This window comes from Panthera pardus, unplaced genomic scaffold, assembly GCF_024362965.1.
Source record: "Panthera pardus isolate Hobbes unplaced genomic scaffold, ASM2436296v1 HiC_scaffold_24, whole genome shotgun sequence".
In the NCBI taxonomy this organism is placed as follows: domain Eukaryota; kingdom Metazoa; phylum Chordata; class Mammalia; order Carnivora; family Felidae; genus Panthera; species Panthera pardus.
In genome coordinates this window covers 45,913,473-45,937,629 of record NW_026526810.1, presented here as the reverse complement: position 1 = coordinate 45,937,629, position 24,157 = coordinate 45,913,473, and the positions used below count along the sequence as shown (strand labels likewise).

At 35.3% G+C, this 24,157-nt stretch overlaps 1 protein-coding gene across 1 annotated transcript in view; it reads right to left on the bottom strand.

Annotated features, from left to right (window-relative positions):
• The window catches only part of SPPL2A (signal peptide peptidase like 2A), a 55,530-nt gene that overhangs the window by 4,916 nt on the left and 26,457 nt on the right, over positions 1–24,157 (bottom strand). Inside the window, exons 6-14 of the mRNA XM_019442134.2 lie at positions 22,886–23,037; positions 19,550–19,646; positions 19,022–19,123; positions 17,760–17,841; positions 17,140–17,214; positions 13,719–13,775; positions 12,932–13,034; positions 11,254–11,331; positions 9,655–9,815 (exon numbers count right to left, since the gene is read on the bottom strand). Of these exons, the coding sequence (XP_019297679.1) occupies positions 9,655–9,815; positions 11,254–11,331; positions 12,932–13,034; positions 13,719–13,775; positions 17,140–17,214; positions 17,760–17,841; positions 19,022–19,123; positions 19,550–19,646; positions 22,886–23,037 (907 nt within the window). The remainder of the gene's footprint in view (positions 1–9,654; positions 9,816–11,253; positions 11,332–12,931; positions 13,035–13,718; positions 13,776–17,139; positions 17,215–17,759; positions 17,842–19,021; positions 19,124–19,549; positions 19,647–22,885; positions 23,038–24,157) is intronic.

Sequence of the window (24,157 nt, the reverse complement as noted above, 5' to 3'; positions counted from 1 at the left end):
GCTTAAAAATAGAAAGAAAGTACCCACTGTCTTTGTGAAGATTGTCAAAGATTTTTAGATTAGTGATATATTTTCGGTATTGTGATGCACATTTTCCCTTCTTTATCAAGAATTAGAAGAAAGACCAGCAAGACAAATATTCCTATTTTTGTAAAAGGATTCTAAAAGCTTCAGTGTTTTTTGGAAAAGGAAGCAGAAGGTGGAGTCATTTCCAAACGGGGTCTCTGAACTTGCCAGACAAGAAGAACACAATATGAGCTGAAGCTTCTGCTGACAATTGTCTCAAGTAACAGAGACAGCTTATAAAACCCAAACCTGCCAGTACTCTACAAGTCATCTCAAGGCCAAAGCAGTTTTGAGGTCCTTTATTTGCTAAAGATATTCCCTACATTAAGATAGTTACATGTTCGTAGCACTTCGAGGGGGGGAAGGTCCAATCAAGAAAGGTTAACATATTTACCAAACATTTCACTAGATGAAACATAAGATGAAGTTGTTGAACTGTTGATTTTAGTCATAATTCAAATGAGGGACAGAAAGGAGAAGCATGTAAGATATATTTAGGCTCCTTTTCTTCTAGCAATTTAGAAGCTCTGAGGATAAGAGGTTGGAGCTGTGGGGAAAGAGAACTAAGTGGCCTCAGCAGAATGGGTGCTGGGGAAATCCTCTTTCTTCCCCAAGACCTGCTTACCCTGGCAATTGTACCCTAATGACAGCCTATACGTTACCACACACCTCTTCTTTCCTAAACCTCAGTTACCTCACTGGCACTATAATCTAATTCCTAACTACATAAGCAATGTATTAGATTAAAAGAAAAACTTTCAAAATCAACTTATTAAGAAGTAAACATCTGTACTCTTTATTTACTTTTCTTTACCGACTTTTCAATGAAAGCAAAGCAATACAGAAACATAAAGCATGACCTTGAAATAGGTTTGTATGTATGTATGTACGTATTTATTTATTTATTTTAATGTGACTTCTTTTTGAGAGAGACAGAGTGCAAGTAGGGGAGGAGCAGAGAGAGTGAGGGAAACACAGAATCCAAAGCAGGCTCCAGGCTCTGAGCTGTCAGCAAAGAGCCTGATATGGGGCTTGAACTTACAAACCGTGAGATCATGACCCAAGCCAAAGCCAGATGCTTAACTGACTGAGGTACCCAGGTCCCCCAGATAGGTTTTTATTTTTAAAAAACTTTGGGGGGGTGCACCTGGGTGGCTCAGTCGATTGGGCATCTGACTTCAGCTCAGGTCATGATCTTGCGGTTTGTGGGTTTAAGCCCTGCGTTAGGCTCTGTGCTGACAGCTCGGAGCCCGGAGCCTGCTTCAGATTCTGTCTCTGTCTCTCTGCCCCTCCCCTGTTCATGCTCACTCATGCTCTCTCTCAAATATAAAATAAAAAACAAAAAAAAAAAATTTTTTTTTAAATTTTTTATGTAGGCTTCACACACAGTGAGGAGTCCAGTGTGGGACCTGAACTCATGACCCTGAGATCAAGACCTGAGCTGAGATCAAGTTGGATGTCTAACCAACTGAACTACCCAGGCACCCCAAAATAGGTTTTTAAAAACATAACAAAAATTAATATAGATAATAAAATTAACTGGCAAAACTGGTATAGTTCTTCATAATATTTGTAAATAAGCAAGGTCGATTTGGAAAGCTGACCATTGGGTCAGCTTGCCTGGCATTTACTGATAGTTCTACCTATCTATAAGTGAACCAGACTCCAGAAACACTCTAATAAAACTATCATTAAAGGGGGAGAGGTAACCGGAGAGTTGTTGATACTAAAGCAGTGTTGTTCTAAGTATCTCTGTATTCGGACTTGTCAGTTACAGCTTGTGACTTCTAAAAATAATTAGAAGCACTAGTGACATTTAACAGAGACAAACCCACTGTTTACTGGATATCAACAAACCGAACACTTACTTCCTATCCAGAGTCAAAGAGCCCATTGGAGATTGCTGCATAACTCTAACTCCACTGATTTAGAAACAAACAAAAAAATCCCCTAAAATGATGATTTCTTTTAGTTGTTCTTTATGCCAAAGTAATTATGCCACTGCTTGATTTTTCTCTCTAGAGAAAAAACACCTTTATTTATTCTACACTAATTAGAACTTAAGACTTTGAGTACAATCACATGGAATTGAATAGTGTAACTCTTGAAGCATTCATGAGTTGAAGCATTAAAAAAAAAGCTGAAGTATTTTCTTGAAGCATTCAAGAAAAAAGTTCATAGTAAATAATAGTGTAAGTGGCTTTGAATTATAGGAAAATAATATACAATTAAGATCTCCAAATTAGTAATATTTTAGTGAAATCCTATAGAAATGTTACTTCTTTTGATCAGAGAAATTAATGGAAAGGGCTGAAAGACTCTAAGTAAAATACTAAAGTACTTCCATGAAGTCTCAGTTTTAGAAATAAATGGAGTATAATTTCCCCTTTGGAAAAAAGTATAAAAAGGCTAACCATGACATTTAAAAAATCTCCAGTGCACATATGTGGATCTTGAGAAACTTAACAGAAAAACATGGGGGAAGGGAAGGGGAAAAAAAGTTAGAGAGGGACAGAGAAAAACCATAAGAGACTCTTAAATACAGAGAACAAACTGAGGGTTGATGGGGGGTGGGTGAGAGGGGAAAGTGGGTGATGGGCACTGAAGGAGGGCACTTGGGGTGAGCACTGGGTGTTGTATGTAAGCCAATTTGACAGTAAATCATATATTAAAAAAAAAACAAAAAAAAACCCAGTGCAAAGGCCTGCTTTTTACCACCACTTTTTTTTTTTTTTAATTTTTAAAAATGTTTATTCACTTCTGAGAGAGAGAGAGAGAGAGAGGGACAGAGACAGAGACAGCATGAGCAGGGGAGGGGCAGAGAGAGAGGGAGACAGAATCTGAAGCAGGCTCCAGGCTCTGAGCTGTCAGCACAGAACCCAACACAGGGCTTGAACTTACAAACCATGAGATCATGATCTGAGCTGAAGTCAGATGCTTAACCGACTGAGCCATCCAGGTGCCCTGATTTACCACCACTATTCTTGAACCCACTCTAGTATCAGGTATTGGAATGAACTAAATGATTAATAGCATAAACAAGTATGTCACCACCTTAGATTCTGGCTTTATTTTATATTACCCGTTTTGTATTTGATTATGTCACAAAGTAGCAAAAACTGTTGGCACTTGCAAAAAGAAATGATTATATATAAAGATTGTAAAGATACTAGTCTAATTTAACGTTTAAAAGTGTCTCACTTTTAAACACAACAAACTTATAATAATTTTGGCAATTTTATGAGGGCTGCTAAAACACAAACTTACACACATACCCACAAAAGTGACTAAAGGTCAGTGGATTAAGGACTGAACATTACAGATGCTTTTCATGAAGAATTTCAATAACACTAATGGAGAATTTATAGTGTATAAAATATGTTATCAGCAGTGTGGGTTCCTAATACCTATGAGATAATAACTCACTGAGGAAGGTATACATAAATATCTACACCGTGAAGCAAATATTAATAAGTATTTAAAACACAAAATCCACAAAAAATATGGGGAAAGGTGAATCTAATTTCAAGTGGAGAACTCTTGGGTATCTGCTTGGAGAAGGAAGATTTTGAGTTGGCAATACTATAAGAGATATTCTGGAAACCATCTGGCAATGCTATGAAAATAATGGAGGCAGAGGGAGAGAAGGGAAAAGGTTATGACACTGCTAGCCTGAGAGATGAACCAGGAACTACCTGAGGGTTGATTTCAGGGCTGACCCTCAGGTGTATCTTACACTGGGTCAATACCTTGTCTCCCTCTGTTTTACCAGACTTTTTGAGGTTCCAGGTTGTACTTTCAAAGCCTCTGCCTAGCCTTACCTGATCTCATCCACTTGCCTACCAAGCCCTGGGTAGGCATAGCCCTGGGCTAACCCACCACTATGGATTAGATTTTCCCACCTGCCTGTAGATCCAACCTCATTTCATGGATGAGGAGACAGTCATAAGAGATGACGTGACTTGGCAGAACTGATTCCAAGGCCTATAATATACTGTTTCCCACAAATGTCAACATTCAAGCTAAATTAATTTTGAGTTTAGCTACTTTTTTTTTTTTAAATAGGAAACTGCTGTATATATATACATATATATATATACACATATATATATATGTATATATATTTAAAAAAATTTTTAAATGTTTATTTATTTTTGAGGGACAGAGAGAGGCAGCGCGCAAGTGGGGAAGGGGCAGAGAGAGAGGGAGACACAGAATCCAAAGCAGGCTCCAGGCTCCGAACTGTCAGCACAGAGCCTGAAGTGGGGCTCGAACCCACGAGCTGTGAGATCGTGACCTGAACCGAAGTCAGACGCTTAACCAACTGAGCCACGCAGGTGCCCCTGAACTGCTGTATATTTTAAAGTTTATTTATTTTGAGAGAGAGAGAGAGAGAGAGAGATTGAGCGAGTGAGAGAGAGACAGCAGGAGGAGCAGACAGAGAGGGAGGGAAAAGAGAATCCCAAGCAGGTTCCACACTGTAAACGCAGAGTCCAATGTGGGGTTTGAACTCATGAACCATGAAATCACGACCTGAGCCAAACCAAGAGTCAGACACCTAACTGACTGAGCCACCCAGATGCCCCTAATTTTAAGTTTAAAGGCTGGACAAAAGTAGTGAGACATTTTCTTTTTCACAATAATGGGGATAACTTTGTGAAGGCATTACATACTATAAGTTTCAAAAATGCTGGTTTTCTAAAAAAATAGATTCTCTCCTGGCAGCAGTCTGTAATATTCTGCAACTAACTTGCCTAAAATTTCAGCATGTGCCTTTTCTTCATATTTTAAAGTCTAGTGTAGGGGCGCCTGGGTGGCTCAGTCGGTTGGGCGTCCGACTTCAACTCAGGTCACAATCTCACAGTCCGTGAGTTCGAGCCCCGCGTCGGGCTCTGGGCTGATGGCTCAGAGCCTGGAGCCTGCTTCCGATTCTGTGTCTCCCTCTCTCTCTGCCCCTCCCCCATTCATGCTCTGTCTCTCTCTGTCTCAAAAATAAATAAACGTTAAAAAAAAAAAAATTTTTTAAAAAATAAAGTCTAGTGTACAGTGGGAAAATGACCACATTTAACTGATTTCTTTTTCCTCTGAGGCTTGTGATGGCTATCAAATCTTTTTGCAAACTGAGTTAAACGAACTAGATTTAACAAACACCTTAAGTTTTAATATTCAAACTGGGAAAACAGAAATCTAGTTAATGAACTGAAAAGTAACAGCCAAGCAACAAATAAACCAAAACAGAAAACCCAATTCCTATAAATAATAGCAGCAAATACACAGTGTTTATGATATGCCAGGCCCTATTCTAGGCAATGTGCATATTTGACAACAACCAACCCTCTGAAATAGGATGATTATTATTCTTTTTTACACTGGAGGAAACTGAGGCACCAAGAAGCTAAGTAACTTGTCTTAGGCCATGTAGCTAATAATGAACAAAATCAGAGTTCAAACTTCGGTAATCTGGTACCAGACTCCACACTTTTATTACTAGGTGCTATTTTATATTCTGAATATCTTTACTTAATAGAATGATGACATCACACTCCAAAAGTGAGAAGTGTATAACCAAAGTTGTCTTACTCTTTTTTCTCTTAATCTTTTTTCTTTAAAAAAAATCTTTTTTTAAGTTTATTTTTAAGAGAGAGAGAGAGAGAGAGAGAGAGAGAGAGAGAGACAGAAAGTGTGAGGAGGTCAGGGGCAGAGACAGAGGGGGACAGAGGATCTGAAGCAGGCTCTGTGCTGACAGCAGAGAGCCCGATGTGGGCTCGAACTCACAAACTGTAAGATCATGACCTGAGCCGAAGGCAGATGTTTAACCAACTGAGCCATCCAGGCACCTTTTTTCTTTTTTAATATAGTTAAACAGTAAAACAAAGTTAACAAGCTGCCTCCCTGTCCACCCCTCTCCACCCTGCAATTTGTTTTACCTTTTTGGGTATGTTAAAGTGAATTTTCCTACAACCAATTGTCTTATTTAGCTTCTATGTTATATGATTAAGGCCCTGGAGTCTGCCCTGCTGGGGTTATTTACTACTGCTTTGTGTCAGCTCTAGTGGTCTCCCCTTCATAGGTAGTTACTGTGAAGCAGAATTCTAATTTTTTTCAAGATCACTATTTTTAAGAATGAGAATGAAACTTGAATGGTCTAAGGCAGACGAGTTGTTCATAGGGAATATAAATGCATCCCTTGGTTGAATTCCTTCCTTACCTATCATCCTCTTTCCCCTCAATAAACATCATAGAGAGAAAGGAGGAAAGGTAATAAACCAGAGAGAAAGTGAGCTGTATTTTCAAAGAAACACAATGTTATTACATTCACGTATATGACATCTTTAAAATTCAAGTATTTATAGTGTGAGTTGGCATAAAAAGATCTCCACACAAAATGTTCAAAGTAGTTGGCCCTAAAGGAAGGGTGGGGCAGGTGGAATAGTTAGAAAAGGACGTTCTATGTTTACTTAGACACTTTTGTATTACTTGTTTAAAGAATGTAAACATGCATTACTTTGTAATTAAAACACACACACAAAAAAAGAAAGTAAAAACAGGATTAGGGTGTATGTAAAAATTTTAGTTCATTAATTTCCACTAATAATATTAACCTATTAATCATTATAATAGAACAAGGATAATCAGAAATCCTTCAATGAACATTTTTTCACATCAACTTTGTCCAAATGTTTAATCACTTTCTGGACAATCCCTTGAAGAGAAATTACTGGGTCAAAGGAAATGGTAAAATACAGTACATGTGTTTGAGAGTATTACATAGCCATTAAAATGATTTTTTTAATAAGGAATTTAAAAATGAAATAACACGCAGTGAAAAAAACAAAACAGAGAACTCTTTGGAGTATGGTATCATCTACCCACATATGCATTTATCCAAGAAGGCACACGAGGGAACTCACATAAATCTTAAGAGCGCCCACCCTCAAGGTGGTGGAATTATAGGTGGACTTCCTTTTCTTGTGTTTTTCTATATTTTCAAAATTTTCTGTAATAAGCACACATTTTTAAAATAAAATGCTCTAAAAGCTGTATTAAAGGGGAAGGAAAATTTTATAAGTAAAAATGCTGGTGATGAAAATAACAAGACACATACTTCATTCTGTAAGACAGTTATATGTGTTCTCATTAACAGTTCCGAATTTAAATTCTAACCTAAAAATTTAATGTCAACCCTAATCGAAATCTCCTTATGTTGCTCATCTTCTCTGTCCTGCTCTACCTCATAACCAGTGAATCAGATAGAAACTTCTTGCTCACAGTTCTGTCCCGAGCTGCTGCTTCTCCCTCTGTGTTCTCACTCGGTGCTTCCAAATTTCTGTCTCTAGCTAGGTCTGTTTCCTGCACATCAGGAGACATTCATTCATTTGCCTATTATTTCTCTCTTCTTGTTGGTCCTATAGGTGCTCTGAAATGTCCAATATTGAATTCATCACCATTTTCCTCAAACCTGTTGCCCTTCTTTATCTCTGTGAATGGTATCACATCTACCTACTCAGTTACCTAAGGCAGAAATCCTGATTCCATTTCCTTCTCTTCTCCCTATACTGACACTATCACTGTATTCCATTAATTATGACTCTAAATTTCTCTGGACTTCGTCCTCTTCTTTTGATCTCACTACTGTATTGATTCTGGCTACTACTGCCCCTGATTATAATAGCTGCTTTAAGTTTTGCTCCCTTCTTCAATCCATTTTGTAGATTTCTTAAAACCCTTAAATGGTCTATGTTCTCAAGATAAGAGTTCAAAGACCTCTTTGAAGGTCTTTGGCTTATAAGACCTTATGGGCTGTCACCCCTGTTTCCTTCTCCAGTTTTCATTTCCTACTGTTACTCAACATTATAGTCATCCTAAATTTCACTCAGTTTCTAGAATGTGCCATGCTCTCTTCCCTCTGAGCCTTTCAAGACATGGTTCCTTCCACATGGAACACATGGCTCAGGCTTCAAGTTTCAACACACAAATTTAACATTCTTTAAGCCTTCTCTAAATCACCTTTGATTCTGTCACAAAACCACAAGCACTGGGTATCCCATTGCTAGCTTTCATGGCACCCTATATAACGAATAAATACATTTATCATACTTTGTTAGTGACTATCTGCATCCTCCATAAGCATCTCACTTTCAAGAGGCCATGAGAGTAACACTGTTTCGAACTTGTTCATCTTTTATCACCAGCACCTAAAATAGTACCTGGCTCACAGAACTGCTCAATTAACATTTGCTATATGAAAATAAAACTATTCTAAGAAAATGGTTATGAAGAGCACTTTCTGGGATGTGGCTTTCAAAGGCTAGAAGTAGAGTGTATGTTGTAGGACATACTTTAATTTTTAAAAATCTATAAAAATAAAAAATTGTGTGGGTGCCTTCTTCATGTAAAAGTTACATGCTATTTTACTGGCTTAGTCAAGGGCCTTGTAGCCATAATTCCATGCGCATAAACATAAGTTGAGACAAAAGCATTGTGAGGTAGGCAGGGGAAGTATTATTATTTTAACCAAATTTCAAAGGAATTACAAGATTTACCCAAAAGAATTCTAGACCACTGCTTCTTCAAATTATAGTAGTCTAACTTAATGAGTTAATCACCTCTTGTTAAATAAAGATGATACCGTAGACCAACTGCAAGATGGATATGAACTTTGAACTGTTTACCTACTAACAGAATTGCAGCCACCCACCCAAAGTATCTCTATTTTTGTTCATGTGACCACTAACACACATGTATGAGGGTGGATGGAGGATGGTAGTTTGTTGTAATAGGCAAAGCAGAGCTTACTGCCTCATGAAAAAAATCAATGTGATGACCCTGACCTTAGTAAGCTAGAGTTTCCCAATCCCCTTTAATTTCAATGGAAACAAATTTTACTGGAATATCAAGAACATTTAGAAAAAGGAGAAAGGGGCTTAACTGTAATGAAGAAAAAATGCAAACATAAGAGGTTCTGATACCATGATTTCCTCTGCTCCAGGAATTTTACAGAAAGGTCTTGATCCATTAATCTGAAATGGGTACCCTATTGAATTTAGTTAGACCCTTTTAGGTACTAAAGAGAGTAGAATTTTTATCTGCAAAACCTTAGGACTCTACCTATATAAATAAATAGCTAATATCAGACTCAAAAATTCCGTACTTATAGTTTTATTTTTCATGAAGCCTACTTTCCTGTGCGGATTTGAAAACTTATGTTGAAATGCTGTTGTGGTTTTCCCTGATGCCCTCCCACTGCTTCTTGGTAGTCTCACCTGGAGTCACCAGGATTTTGGCATCAGATGAGATGAAAACTGATGGTGCAGCAGGTGGACAGTAAGGGAGTAATGGTGGAAAAAACTTGGGACATCCTGACAGATCCAAGGTAACTTCTGGGCACATAAAAGCTATATATATATATACGTATATATATATATATATATATATATATACATACGTATATATATATATATACATATATATATATATATATATACGTATATATATATATATATATATATATAGGCAGTTCCCAGCCAAAGTTAGTCACTGAATTACATCCTAAGATAACTTTGTAACCAAGATAGAAGCAGCACATACCTGATAGCCGTTACCTTTCCAGAACTTTTTCATTTCCTTACGTCTCCAAGCAACAACTGAGGCAGTAATAAGTGTGCAAGGAACTAAATAGAGGAGAGCAGGTTGCCCCTTTTTCATCAGCACCAGAACCACAAATGTAAGTATCATGCCAACAGAATAGGCTATAAGAAGAATACCAATTATCAGTCATTTCTACATGCTACCAAAGGCAGATTTTGACTCCCTCACTGAAGTGGTGGTTTTCAAATATTTCTAAGGATATTTTTGCCCTATGACTTTTTTCCTAATTTCATCATTTTCCTGGACAGCAATTAGGAGAGACATTCTACAGAGCTTTTGAAAATTTGGAAACTAGTTAGTATTTCAATTATAATTACCCTAATCATCAATCATTGATAAAGACAGTAATTCAAGAGTCTCAATTAGTCACTGTTAAGGATGGTAAGTCATTGCACATTTTGGATAACTAAAATCTGTACCAAGGGGTACTAAAAGTTGCTTTGAAAAATCTTCCTAATTTTAATTATATACTTCTTGGGCTTCAACAAGTGCATACCAAACACCATCTGATCTTTCCTTAATGACTGAGGGTCTCATCATGAACATGGGATCTCAGAACACTGGAGCTAGAAGAGCCTTGACAGACAATTCAGTCTACCTCCTGATTTTATAGATGAGGCAATGGAGGACCAGGGAAGTTAAGTGAACTTCCCAAAATTATACAGCACAATGGACAGAGAACCCTGTAATCTGCTTTTCATTGAGTGTTCTTTTATTCTATCACACTGACTGGTGCTGGAGTTTAATATGTTAATGCCCTTAGACAGTATCATTCTTAATATCCTTAGACTGCTTTTCTTATTTCTTTATGTTTTTTTTCTTTTTGTCATCATTTCATTCACTTAGCTGTTCTTTCTTGCCGTCAGGTACCTGTTTCTAGTAATACCCTTCTCTATTGCTAGTGTACATTCTTAAGTTACTGCATTTAACTCCACTATGGAATTGAAAACCTTGCTAGCACAGTATGTAAATGGCTCTGGTACAGGCTGCTTACCTAAGAATAAAGAACTTTGGTGTATGAACTTTGAGATACCTGTTTGATATGCTTAGAAGTATTTTTTGGCTTACTTCCTATTCTTGTCTGTTCTCAATAATGGAAATAAAGGGATAAATGACAATTACTTCTGCTGTCCTAGGTTAGATGTTATTGTGCCATAAATTCATTTATATACATACACATTTATTCATATAGTATTTTAAGAAAATCTAATATTATACAATTTATTGATTACTGATGTGCCATATGCTCTAATAAAGCATGTAAAATATGCCTATATCTAATAAGCTAATAAAGCTAATAAAGCATATAAAATATGCTTATATCTAATATAAAACCTACTGATTTACTTTCATATATAATTTTTTTAAACCTCAAAAACTTTATGATATAGGTATTAAAGTATTTTTCCTTTTTGATGGAAAAACTTGTCTTATTAGTTAATGATGAAGAATTAGAATCCCGGACTCCTTATTTTGACACCTCTACCTTTTCCTACAGACAATATAATTCAAACATAATAGAAAAAAACAGAAGTTTACCAATTGTGGAGGAAACATAGTATATAGAAGAAGAACCAGTCTGAACATCAAATCTTCTACAGTATGCAACCAACAGTCCTAAAAAACAAAAAATAAATTAAAAAAAACAAGAAAACCCAAACTCCACATTATTTTCTTAAAACAGTAACAGCAACACAAATTTAACTGCAACAGCACACACTGCATTATATTTAACCTTCATTTTTATACCATGAGAACATTAAAGTACCCACAAATTCTGGACAAAATTATAAACGCTGATTTTTTTTTAACTTAATGCCATTTTTAAACATTTTTCCAAGCCATTAAACAATCTTTAAAAACATGATTTTTTATTAGCTGCTTAACATTCTATGATATGGAGAAAATTTTTTATTATATTTCTGTGGTATCAGTTGTACTGTCTCCTCTTTCATTTAGAATTTTAATGATGTAGGTTCTCTATTTCTTAGTCTAATTGAAGGTCTGTCATTATTAGCTTTTTAAAGGACCAACTCTTAGTTTCATTAATCTTTTCTACTGTTTTCCTGTTCTCTATTTTTGCTGTATTTTATTATTTCCTTCTTTCTGCTAACTTTGGGCTTAGTTTGTTCTTCTTTTTCTAGTTCCTTACGTGTAAAGTTAGGCTGCTTATTTGAGGTTTTTCTATTTTCTTGATCTATGTGCTTATCACTATAAACTTCCTGCTTAAACTGCTTTTGTTGTATCTCATATGTTTTGGAATGCTGTTTCTCTTATCATTTTTTTTAAAGTATTTTTTAATTTCTCTTTTAATTTTTTCTTTGATGCTTTAGTTGTTCAAACTATTTTGTTTAATTTCTATGTACTTGTGAATTTTCCAGTTTTCCTCCTGTTACTGATTTCTAGTTTCATGCCACTGTGGTCAGAAAATATACTTGGTATGTAATTTCAATCTTCTTAAACTTGCTAAGATTTGCTCTGTGGCCTAACATGTGATCTATCCTAGAAAATGAACTAAGAGAGTTGCTGCACTGGTCTCTGCCATACCAACTCACACGGCAGAGCTGTTAGCTTCTCTCTATCTGGCTTTACTATGTAAACTAAAAGTCTTTTTCAGAAGCAGCCGTACTTTTTACCCTTCACAGGCACTTAGTACAGAGAGACTGCAAGAAAAGCGAGGAAGGACAATCTCTCAGCTGATTAGCAAAGACTTCTAAGTCTTTTACTTCTAAGCTATATTATTAATGGGCTGGGATTAAGTTTACACTGTAGGTTGCCCAGTGAGGAGAATATGCAGACCTGCAACAACTATCAAAGAAGACAGACCATATGCTCTATTTTTTTGGTATTATAATGCCATATAACTATTATTTTAAAATAGAAGTAATAGAAATTACAATACACTTCATATTATTAAATTCAACTTTTGAACAGTTTTATTATAAACTTTCTTGGGGAAGTAGGTCAAACTGATTCTAGGTGCTTCCTCTAAGAAACTTTTTTTGAGCCATGGGAGATATCTTTGGTTGTTACCATTTGGGCTTTTTCTTCTACCCCTTGAAATGCCTTTTTTTTTTTTTTCCTATCTTGGTCATTGACCCAGCTCTAGCCATAGCTACAAATACTTAATACAGAGTAGGTAACTTTCAATAGATAGTAAATGTTGGCGATTTTAAACCATCAGTATATTTGTACTGAAATTGTTACTATTGCTTACCTGGTACAATAATGTCTCCAAAACCCAGTATTGAAACTGGCATGAGGCACACACTCATTACTGAGAAATAGGCCAGCTTTGGTACCCTGATGACTACCGGTAACTGTAATTATGGGGGGAAAAAAAAGGCACCAATAAACTTCTTAGGAATATTTACCCACATCTCTTAGAAAGGGAAGGATATGAGAGTAATTGTTTTAAAACTTTTAAATAGACACTTTAGAAGAACTTGAAATCAGAGAACATAAACTATACATATATACTCTGAATCTAAAGAAAGGTTGAAAGAAATAGATACACAAGTTTGGAAAAATGAAACCCAACACACATAAGGTTGACGGTATTAATCTAGTATCCCCGCATCTAACCTTTTTTTTTTCCCTTTTTACCAAAAATCGGACTGAGGCCTTGACATAGATTTTTTAAAATTTTTTATTATTTTTTTTTTTGCAATCTGGATTTTTTCCCCCAAAGAAGAATCTTGTCTCAGAGGGTATGATTTAAAGTCCAATGAACATATCTGAAATACAATCCTTACTTTCTCATGGGGAGCTGAGGGTTGAGCAGTGGCTTCCACCAAGTTTCCATCATTCTAGGATGAAACCCAAGTCAATAGGTATTTAATAATTTAGAATAACTAAGAAAAGGGCTATATTTTGTGAGAAATAAAGTTTTACAATACCTTAACATGCACTACATGACCAATGAATTATACAGGAAGGCAAAATTATTAACTGGACACACATATATACGCTGGCAGCCGTTTCTATTTAATTGCCATCCCTACCTTTTCATTATTTCCAAAAGGTCCAGCTGCAAGTTCAACCATGATGCTCTCGCCATTCTAAAATTGAGGAGGAAGTGAAAGAAATTGCCCAATCACTCAAAGAGAACAATCTACCAGTATTCAAAAATAATTTGACCCCATGGCTAATGGCCTACAGAAAACTGATGAAAAATGGGCTGTAGAACACTTTTTTCCTAAAAGAGTCTAGCAAAAATTGGAGCCACCTAAAACAAAATTCACCTAACATATGGCTTCACACTATTAGAGCTCAACAATGATCAGAAACTAGCAGATAAACCACACACAGATTATTCAAGTGAAGCTTTGGGCAGTGATCTGTACTGACAACTAACAGCTACTAGCATTTTTAATAGGCTATAAATTTTAAGTGCTTGTAGTTACATTATGTCATATATTATGTGCCCTTAGTCATTTTTAGCAATAACAATGAATAGGGACACAAGAAATATTAAAATCTGATTTGTAATAAATATTGGTAACTTTCTCTGAATAAAAAAGACTTTTGACCTTCTGCCTACTTGCCATAATAACAATGAAGCCAAACTTGAAAAGACCCAGTCCTAAAGAACTTGAGAAGCATCTTAAGCTTGTCTCCTGTCCAGTTTCAGCCTTGCCAGCTTTTTATGTCCCAATCAAAACATTAACCTTAGCTGAATTTCATCCATGGTATCTGGCTAAGGCCTTTTTATGTGGGCTGTGTGAGGAGTTTCTTAATAGTTCCTTCCTGATAGCCAAGTCTGTTGTGAAAGGGAAACATTTGGAGGTAGCAAATTAAGACTGCTAGAAGCATCCATCTATACTTTACATTATGATGAGTATATCACCAAATAGGTAGTGGGAAGATAAATAAATGCTGCATAAGGAGAATTTGATCAACTAGTTATAATATTTTCCATGTGGGTGGGGAACATTGGAGAAATCACTTTAGTGTTTTTAAGAGGACTTCACTGATACCTGAGCTGAGTAGAAAGGATACAATCTCTAGCTACAGAAATCTTTTCCTCATGTTAAGCTTCAGGTTACAGAAGGGTTAAGTGTCACAGGAGTTTAGGAAAATAGACTAATATTAAATACAGTTCCTTATAGCAAATTACCATAATGTGATTTAATTTCTAGACAGAGTACATTTTGGTTCATTTTCTGTTATTTTAAACACTTAAGTAAAGACCATCACTGACATCCTCTCCTACATTCAAAGATATCTAAGTAGTATTTGTAAGATACTATACCAAGTTACAGGGTGGGTGGAAAAAAAATGAAGACAGGTTCTTATAGCCGGCCTGTTCAGCTTACTCATTAAAACTCTACTAACACCAGAGTTGAAAAATAGGTTTCAAATGTCCAATGTTTAATCCTTAAAATTTTCAGTTAAAAACAAAACCTCAAAAATCAGAAATTATACATGTAATTTTTATTTTGAGTTACCTACTAAGGTAAGGTCTACAGCCTTAATAAAAACAAGCAAACCAAACTCATAAGAAGGTGTTAAAGTAAATCTGCACTAGTGAACTTCAAAGAGCACTTCTAATTTTTTACACCAGGTCAGATTACTACAAATCACATTCCTGATCAGTGGGAACTAATATGGAAAAAAAAGAAGATGAAAAATTCTCTAGGCAGAGAATAAACAGAGAGGGCTCATAGACACCTTTATTATTATCCTGTATCTTTAAAATTCTGAGACTCCAGTATTAAAACTGAATGGGAAAAAATTTTAAGGGTTTAGTTACAGTTCATATCTATATCCACTGTGTAATAAACGTGTCATATGCTAGGATTATCTGCTGATTTATGAGAATGGCTTTGTACAGAAAATGCTTTACTTTCATTATGAGACCCCTTTAGAGTGACTTACAAAAACATTTTTTTGAACCGAATAAATTGATACAAGATGGGATAGCTATAGATAGAACTTAAAAAAATGCTTTCGGGTGCCTGGATGGCTCAGTTAGTTAAGTGTCCAACTCTTGGTTTCAGCTCAGGTAATGATCCAATGGTTCATGGGTTCAAGCCCCACACTGGGCTCTGTGCTGGCAGTGCAGAGCCTGCTTGGGATTCTCTGTCTCCCTCTTTCTGCCCTTCCCTCATGCTCTGTCTCTCTCTCTCTCAAAAATAAATAAATGTTAAAACAATGCTTTCATTAATTGACATTTTTTGTTAAAATCCATAATACTAATTCTATGCTTTAAAAAGGTTACTTTTGCTCAACAAAGTCACTGAGTCAAATGGCTCATCATTAAGGCACAGAAAGATTCTAGTTAAAATGGTCCAGTTAGCTCTAATTTGGGGCAGTTAACTATGTTTACTACCTACTTGCATTTTAGCTCCCAACAGGGCACATGTTTGTGCCACGTATTTATGCTATTATAGAAAATAGTAAAAGTGCAATTTTACAGTGATTTCACAGATGACAGGGGCTAAAGAATAAAGAACTAATGGGAAAAAACATAGTGATTATAATATCAGATATTGAATATGGGAGAATGACAAAGGATAAAGAGATGATATAAAATTACAAAATAAGACTCAACATAAAATGGGGAAATTGGGAGAACTGAGCAATAAAATACTCACAAGATAGGAATTGAGATAAGGCAGAAAATCATGACAAGTAATGAAGGACTACCACACTCACCCAACACCTCTCCCTTATTCTGGGAACGGCAATGCCATTTTATGGAAGAGCTAGTGGCAGGGCTGGTTTAGGTGAACCAGGAGCTGTCAGCTGCTGATCCTAACCTCATAGAAAAAGCCAGTCTATGACAGTGAACAAATGGACAGAAGTGGAAAGGAAGTGTATATGCCCCTGGGTCTAGTTTCTCCTGAGGCCCAGCCCCACCCTGGCCTCTGGTGGATAGAGGAGGGGTCCTTTCTGATATAGAAAGGTTACAGTGGGTTCTGTCAGTTCTGCCCAAAAGAATTCTACTGACGGAAGAGGAAGGCTGGAATGCTAGCCAACACTCCCTCATGGAACGGATTAGGAAACAGAAGCACAAAGTGCTGAGTGACCTGCCAGGGTAACAAGGTTACAGAGCCTCACATTAGGTGCTCTTTCTTAGTCTCAAATTAGGGATACAGAAAGGAAAGCAGCAATGACACATTTTCATTCTTTTTGCTGTTTATATTATCTATGGCAAACACTTATTGTTTTATAAGAAAAGTTACTTTAAAATGAGTAGGAAGAAAATTTATGTTCTCATGATTACCCAGGAGATACTTTTCATTTAGAATAACTTAAAGGCTTAAAAAAATCCCCTAGTAAAAGGCCAATTTCAATGACAATTTTTTGAAAGAGAATTAGAATGCACTCAATGGTAAATACCTGCAAAATCAACAATCTAAGAGCAGGTTTAAGATTCTCATCTTTTAGCATGTTTCTCATGGATTTCGAATATCATACCTTTGTGATGAATGGTGTTATGAAAACAAAAAATACATCATAGAGGAGGAGAAGGCCTAGCAGTATCACACATGACTGTTGAAAAAAGAAACAAATGTAAAGGTCAAATTTTCAATATCTAAATTAAGAGATTATACTATTTTGCAAGTACAAATAGACACGTGAAATTACATTTGAACACTAGTTTTTGAAATGTATTTAACAGTTATTTTATTTATACTTTTATTCTACCTATCACATTAAAAATTTTATCTTCTTTATCCTATTCTTTAAAAAAAAAAATGAATCACTAAGTCAAAGAAATGCTCTTCGTTGATATTTTGTCTATAAGGATTTTGTGAAACTGACATATTATACAAATGATTAAAAATATTTTAGCTACCAAATCAGTGGTTGGCTGAGGCTGGCTATTAGGACTGATAGCAAAAGGGCAGAACAGAGCTTTTGAAGAGATGAGGAATGTTGTATAATTAAGACGGTGGCTACAAAATCATTCATTTGCAAAACTTTAATAAACTGTACACTTACAATGGGTGCATTTTATTGTATGTAAATTATACATTAATAAAGTTTTTTTAAAAAGAAAAAAATATTTTAGCTAGCAAAGTAGTATACTTTACCTTGAAGTTGGGTAACTTCAGTGTTTTAATTAAATTCAGACAGAAAGCAATCCCCAAGATATCCTGTAAAATCCAAGCCCACCTAAAATCAAAAGAAGTTACTTTAATTGGTTTATGTAGTTATTTTTAGATGGGACTTTTCAAAAGAAATAGATCACCAAAGTGATATCATCCAACTGCTATGATTTGACTATTTGATTACTAAACAGCAATTATAATGACCAAAAAACCTCTCATATGCTCCATATTTATCAGTTTACTGTCCTAGAATAACGAATACCACTATACTAAGAAAAAGTTGAAAGGCTACCTCAGAATATATATCAGATATAGTGCATACTTATCTTTAACCTTTGAACTTATACACAGGTCCCTTTTAGAAAGGTAGCTCAAAACAAAGGATATTAGTGTTAATATACATCCAGAGAGCTACAATCTAAAGGAAATAAGATCTATGTAACAGACTCTACAAGGAATTGATATGCATAATTATCAACTGAAGCTGCCTAAAATTGTATACGCTTTGCTTCCAAATTTTAGGCTATAAGTGGTTCTGGGCTTTAATAATTTTATTAATAAACCATTAAAAAGTTAAAATTTTTTCTGGTTATCCTTCCTGCAAATGGACAGATATCTGTGTATTTCCTCTCTTACATAAAAGATGGCATACTCTAGATATCCTTTTCTCACTTAAAAATACACCCTTAGGGGGCGCCTGGGTGGCTCAGTTGGTTAAGCATCCCGACTCCTGATTTGGGCTCAGTCATGATCTCACAGTTCATGAGTTCAAGCCCCACACTGGGCTCTGTGCTGATAGCACGGAGACTGCTTGGGATTCTCTGTCTCCTCTCTCTTTGCACCTCCTTCGCTTTCTTTCGCTTTTTCTCTCAAAAATAAATAAATAAATAACCATAAAAAAAAAAAATACACCCTGGAAATCACTGCAAATCAATTCATAGAGATCTTCATCCTTAACAGCTGCATTGTACTTGTGTGGGTATACCATAATTAGGTATATTTTTGAAGCCTATTTCAGCTTAGATGTTTAAATCATAATACATATTTCCTTCTCTATATGACCTTGAATCCATTAGCATAAGATCTGTTTATTTAAGTATTTATTTAGCTTGTTTCAAGACTATGGTATTCTGGGATAAAAGCAAAAAAAAAAAAAATCCATACTAACCAAAATGCATAATTATCATGCAAGATATAAAATAATGTATTCTTAATCTAAGAGCAAATACACTGAGTAGTCATACCTATCTTCATTTCTAAATACAGCCCAAACAACAGATATTGCTACGCATAGTCCAGAGAGAAAGATAAGTCTCACTTCAATGCTTTTGCCACGAAATGTAATCCTAAAAAACAGATCAAAATAGGTTAGTTTACTCTGTAGATGAATTACAATGTTCATGTAATATGAGAAATGGCAAATGTTAACCACAGTCACAAGAAAGTTATTAAAATATCAATTTAAGTTTTAAGTACAACAAATGATACATCAAAAAATCTTTTATCAGTTCAACAGAATTGTCTGTGATGATGGAAATTTTTCAGATCTGTGCTGTCCAATATAGTAGCTACATGTGGTTATTAGCATTTGAAATGTGGCTAACGAGACTGAGGAACTGAATTTTTAAATTTATTTAATTTTAATTAACTTAACTTTAAACAGCCACATGTATATTGGATTGCACAGGTTTAAAACAGCACTCCTACTTTTCCCTGTATCATTTTAAATTACAAATACCAACATTATAGAATTCCTTGTAAGAGATACATACGCGCATTGTCCACAGGGTATCTTACGAATTAGTGCAGCAAGACAGTTGTACAGACTCATTGCTGATGCTATGCAGAAAATTGCTATCATAACATAAACTAGAAAAAAAAAAACAAGACACTAAGTTATATGAGAACAAAAGGAAATGTGATAAGAAAATATTTATACAAGCAATATTAAGGTTTAGCTTTCTTACTGAAACACGATACTTTCAATGCAGTGACCATACTATAATTTGATAAGGTTACTAAACTGAAAATATTTACATCTTGAGTTTCATTGAAGAGTGGGTAGGATTGCTCAAGGGCTGAAGCTGTCTCTACGGTTTCTATCATTCAATGATTCAAACTAACATGTCTGTTAAAGATGTTTACAAAGTGAGTTGTAGATATTTCTAAGTATTTAAACGTAAGGAATGGACAAATTAAGAAAACAATATATGGTGCCTGGGTGGCTCAGGTGGCTGAATGTCTGACTTTGGCTCAGGTCATGATCTCTCGGGGTTGTGAGTTTGAGCCCCACATTGGGCTCTGTGCTGTCAGTGCAAAGCCTGCTTTGGATCTACTCTCTCTTTAAAAAATAAACATAGTATATGTATAAATATAGTATAAATAGTATAATAGTTTAAATAGTATAAAAATAGTATAAATGTTTTTAAAAATAGTATAAATAGTATACTATTTATAGTATAAATGTTTTTAAATAGTATAAATGTTTTTAAAAATGCAGGTTAAGGATGAGAACTGACACTTACCTTAGACATTAACCATGCTATCTATATTTTCCTACGGTGGAATTTATCTCTAATAACTTGATCTGTGGTAAAACCAAATCCATTTAAACAAACTCTGTTATGCTATGAAACTAAGGTAGTTAAAATTCACAATTATTTTTCTATATTAGCTATAGTTATTTGACAATTATTTAAAATTACATTTAATCTCCTTATTCCTAAACAGGGGAAGAAATGATTGTACTTTAAAATAAAATATTCACTTTCTTAGCTTTCTCAAAATTTCACAATGGAAATACAAATTTCACCTGAATTTTTCAAGTTCCACTAAATTTCAGAAAATTATAACTCTGTGTAGGTGAGAAAGAGAGTAATCTAGAGACAGTAAATCAATCTTTCTTCTTCTTTTTAACCAATACAGCTTCTATTGCATCTTTAGAATGTCACAAAAAAGCCTGAAAAATCACCTGGCATCTTGCTGTTTCTGTAGCTGGACAACTTAGATCTTGTTCACGAGTCTGCAAAACTATTCCTTTTTTAGAAACATAGCTACCATTCCCCAATTTTCTGATATCCTTGTTTTCAACTATTGGCCCCTTTCTAATTGGTAAACTTGGACAAATTACTTTTTTAGTTCCTTGTTATTTGTTATTACTAGTTACATATGGTAATGTAAGCAGTAAGAAAGACAGTAAAAAATTGCCAAGTTATGTTTGGCAAATCATACACCAAAGGTTGCCCACCCAAGTTTTAAAACATAGGCAGAAATCATGCTCTTGAGACCCAGAGTTTTAGGTATTATATTCAATGCCTACTATACTAAGAAAATGATTAGGCATGGGAAAGAATCTGGTTAATATAACAATCTTTAGTTACTTTCTTGAACATGACTTAACATTAAATGGTAAGGGGAAACCTCACAATTTGATACATTTCATATATTAAAAATGGCAGCAACTTTAGCCAAAAGGAACCATAAGGAACCAAAATAAAAATAAATTTTGCAATATCACATAGATTTAGTCAGTCATAATTAAATCCCATGTCCTGGAATAAACCATGAGATTTAACGATCTCCCTCTTACATTAAAAATTACATTTATAGGGGTGTCTTGGGTGGCTAAGTCAGTTGACCGTCTGACTTGATTTCAGCTCAGGTTATGATCCCAGGGTCCTGGGATTAAGCCCCATGGTAGGCTCTACACTAAGTGTGGAGCTGCTCTCTCTCTCTCTCTCTCCCCCGCTCTGCCTGTCTCCCCTGTTTGTGTTCTCTGTCTCAAATAAAATTAAAAAATTAAAAAAATTACATTTATAAACAAGGCTTTTTAAATACCAATAAGTTTAAAGAAATTTCTCACCAAAAATGAAAACATGCTTTAGGGTAGGGTAGAGGAATCCCTTTTCAAAGGTCACTAATTAACTGACTTTGGGTCAGACGCAAACTGAAGGCTGTGTATTAAATTAGAAATATAAGCTGCACAATGACAATGTAATAGAAATAACTTTCCTAACATCTATTCTCCCAGCAACAGATTGAAATAGGAGTGACATTGAAATAATTAATTTTTCTTTCATGTTTTAATGTTTATGGGGGGGGGGGGGTGGCGGAGGTAGAGAGACAGGAAGAGAGAATCCCAAGAAGGCTCCATGCTCAGTGCAGGTTTGATCCCACAAATCGCAAGTTCATGACCTGAGCTGAAATCAAGAGCCAGATGCCCAACTTACTGAGCCACCCAAGCGCCCTGAAATAATTCTTTTTTCTAATTGGAAATATATGTCATAGTAGACAGGAGAAATTAGACAATAAGCTGAAACTAACCTCAGTTTTCTAGTCCAGAAAATTGTACTAATATTCTCTAAATAAGCACTACAGTCTGTAGCAGTTTTTACGAAGGGTTTTTGCCAATTCTTATCAGGCACACTGCCCTATATCCTGGTCCCCTCCTCTTTGTGCTGTACATCAGCCAGAGATGGCAAATTTCCATTCTTTCAGACTACTAGCAAGATAGTCCAGGGGATGGGCAAGACCATACAGTTCCTACCCCTACCTTCTTAAAGGAAAAGTATCAGTTACTATCTAGACCACAGGCAAGTCCTTGCATGTTTGTATGTCTTTAGATGTAGTATAATCCTGACTGTTTATACAAGCAAAACAAAATATGAGCAACACATCTTGATTTGCAAGCTGACAAAAGAACAAACTACACTTTGGGAGTGAGCAGAGGCAAATCAATTAGCAATTCAAATAAACTTCAAATTCAGTTTAATAAACTTTTAATAAAGTTAAAAAAATAAAGTTTTAGTGTGCTGCTTAGATACTGGGCTATCAAGCTTTATGTGCAGAGAGGGAAACTTAGGGGTCACAGCAATTCTTTCAAGTCATATGAAGTAGTGTTCTTATCTGAAGATGTAGTATATTTTCAATCTGAGTATTTTTTATCCCAGAGTAATGGGGATCCTAACACTTCTGATAGTTTAAAAAGTTAGTATCACTTTTTAATTATTTGCTTAAGCTTTCCAGGTAGAATACCTTAAAGGAAATCTGGTGAAGTAAATGAAAAAATTGTATGCTGAAAGTAGCAAATATAAAATAGGATTTCTTACCCAACCATTTGTAGAAGAAATAAAGTAAGACCATCATAACACAGCAGATGACCACAAATATTACAACTGTTAGAGGACTAAAAGTTAAATATTCTTCCTTCTTTCTCCTCATTTCTCTATCTTCAGTGTTTGTCACGGCCTTCATGTTCTCCCTGCATAAACATACACAGGAACTTGAGAAAATCTCTGCCAGGTACAGTTATTTTTAAAATTGACCTCCAATACCAGCTTAAATTTGTTTCTGACTACAAAGTAATATACTTTAAAAAACTGCACACCAAACAAATAGAAAATACTTAATCTAGCAAGTAAAAGGTCCCTATTAAACTCTGTGCTCCAGAGACGATCTATTATTAATCACTAACTTCTGAAACAACACTTTTTTCTTTTCTGGAAGCAAAATTATTGACACAGATGATATTTATCACATAAACAAATTAATGTTTGTAGATGTTTATACTATCTAATTTGAAAACTATATTGATGTAATAAATTTCTGATGATAACCAATTCTTTTAACATACTTATTACCAAGTTACAGACAGTAAAGTACTTCTAAAATTAGCTTCTCTTACAGGTAAACATTAAATTCTTCTTTCAATCAACTCAGTATTTACTGTATACCTGTTCTGTGCTCATCAGGATATTACAAAGCATTCAAAAGAAGTTCAAGACATAGCTTTCTCCTACCTTAACATAGCAACAACCCTTGCTAAGCCACACAGCTAATAAAAGCAGAGATAAAAGTTGAAGAGGGGTCAGTAGTGTCCTTTGTTGAGCAGTCTCTGTTCTGTCATCTTATTGTCTCATCTCAGTTACATGGAGCCCTCTATATACTTTTTTACTTCTACTCCCTTCAGCTCTGATCAACTAAACTCTCATTTCCTTTGCTTACACCCTGACCCTTCTCATCAGGTCTGGCTCAATACAAACTTCAGGTTAAAAAAAGTTTACTTCTATCAAATTGTCCACTTGCCAGACTGCTTATTTACCAACATACCACTTTCTTATTAGAAAACTGTTGACTAGTATGGTCACTACATCGAGTATTTGTGACTCAAGGGAGGCTGCCTGGGAAAAGAGCAGGGAAAGGGTCTGGGGACAGCCACACCAGCACATTCTGGCAACTGCAGAGCTGGATGTGAAGGTATCAACAGAAGTATCAATAAAAGTGGTATCTGAGTGGTAAAAGGTGCCAACCTTTGGTATCTGTCATTGCAAACAGATACACTTAAAGCTATTTTTATCACAGTGAAAGATATATATATTCAT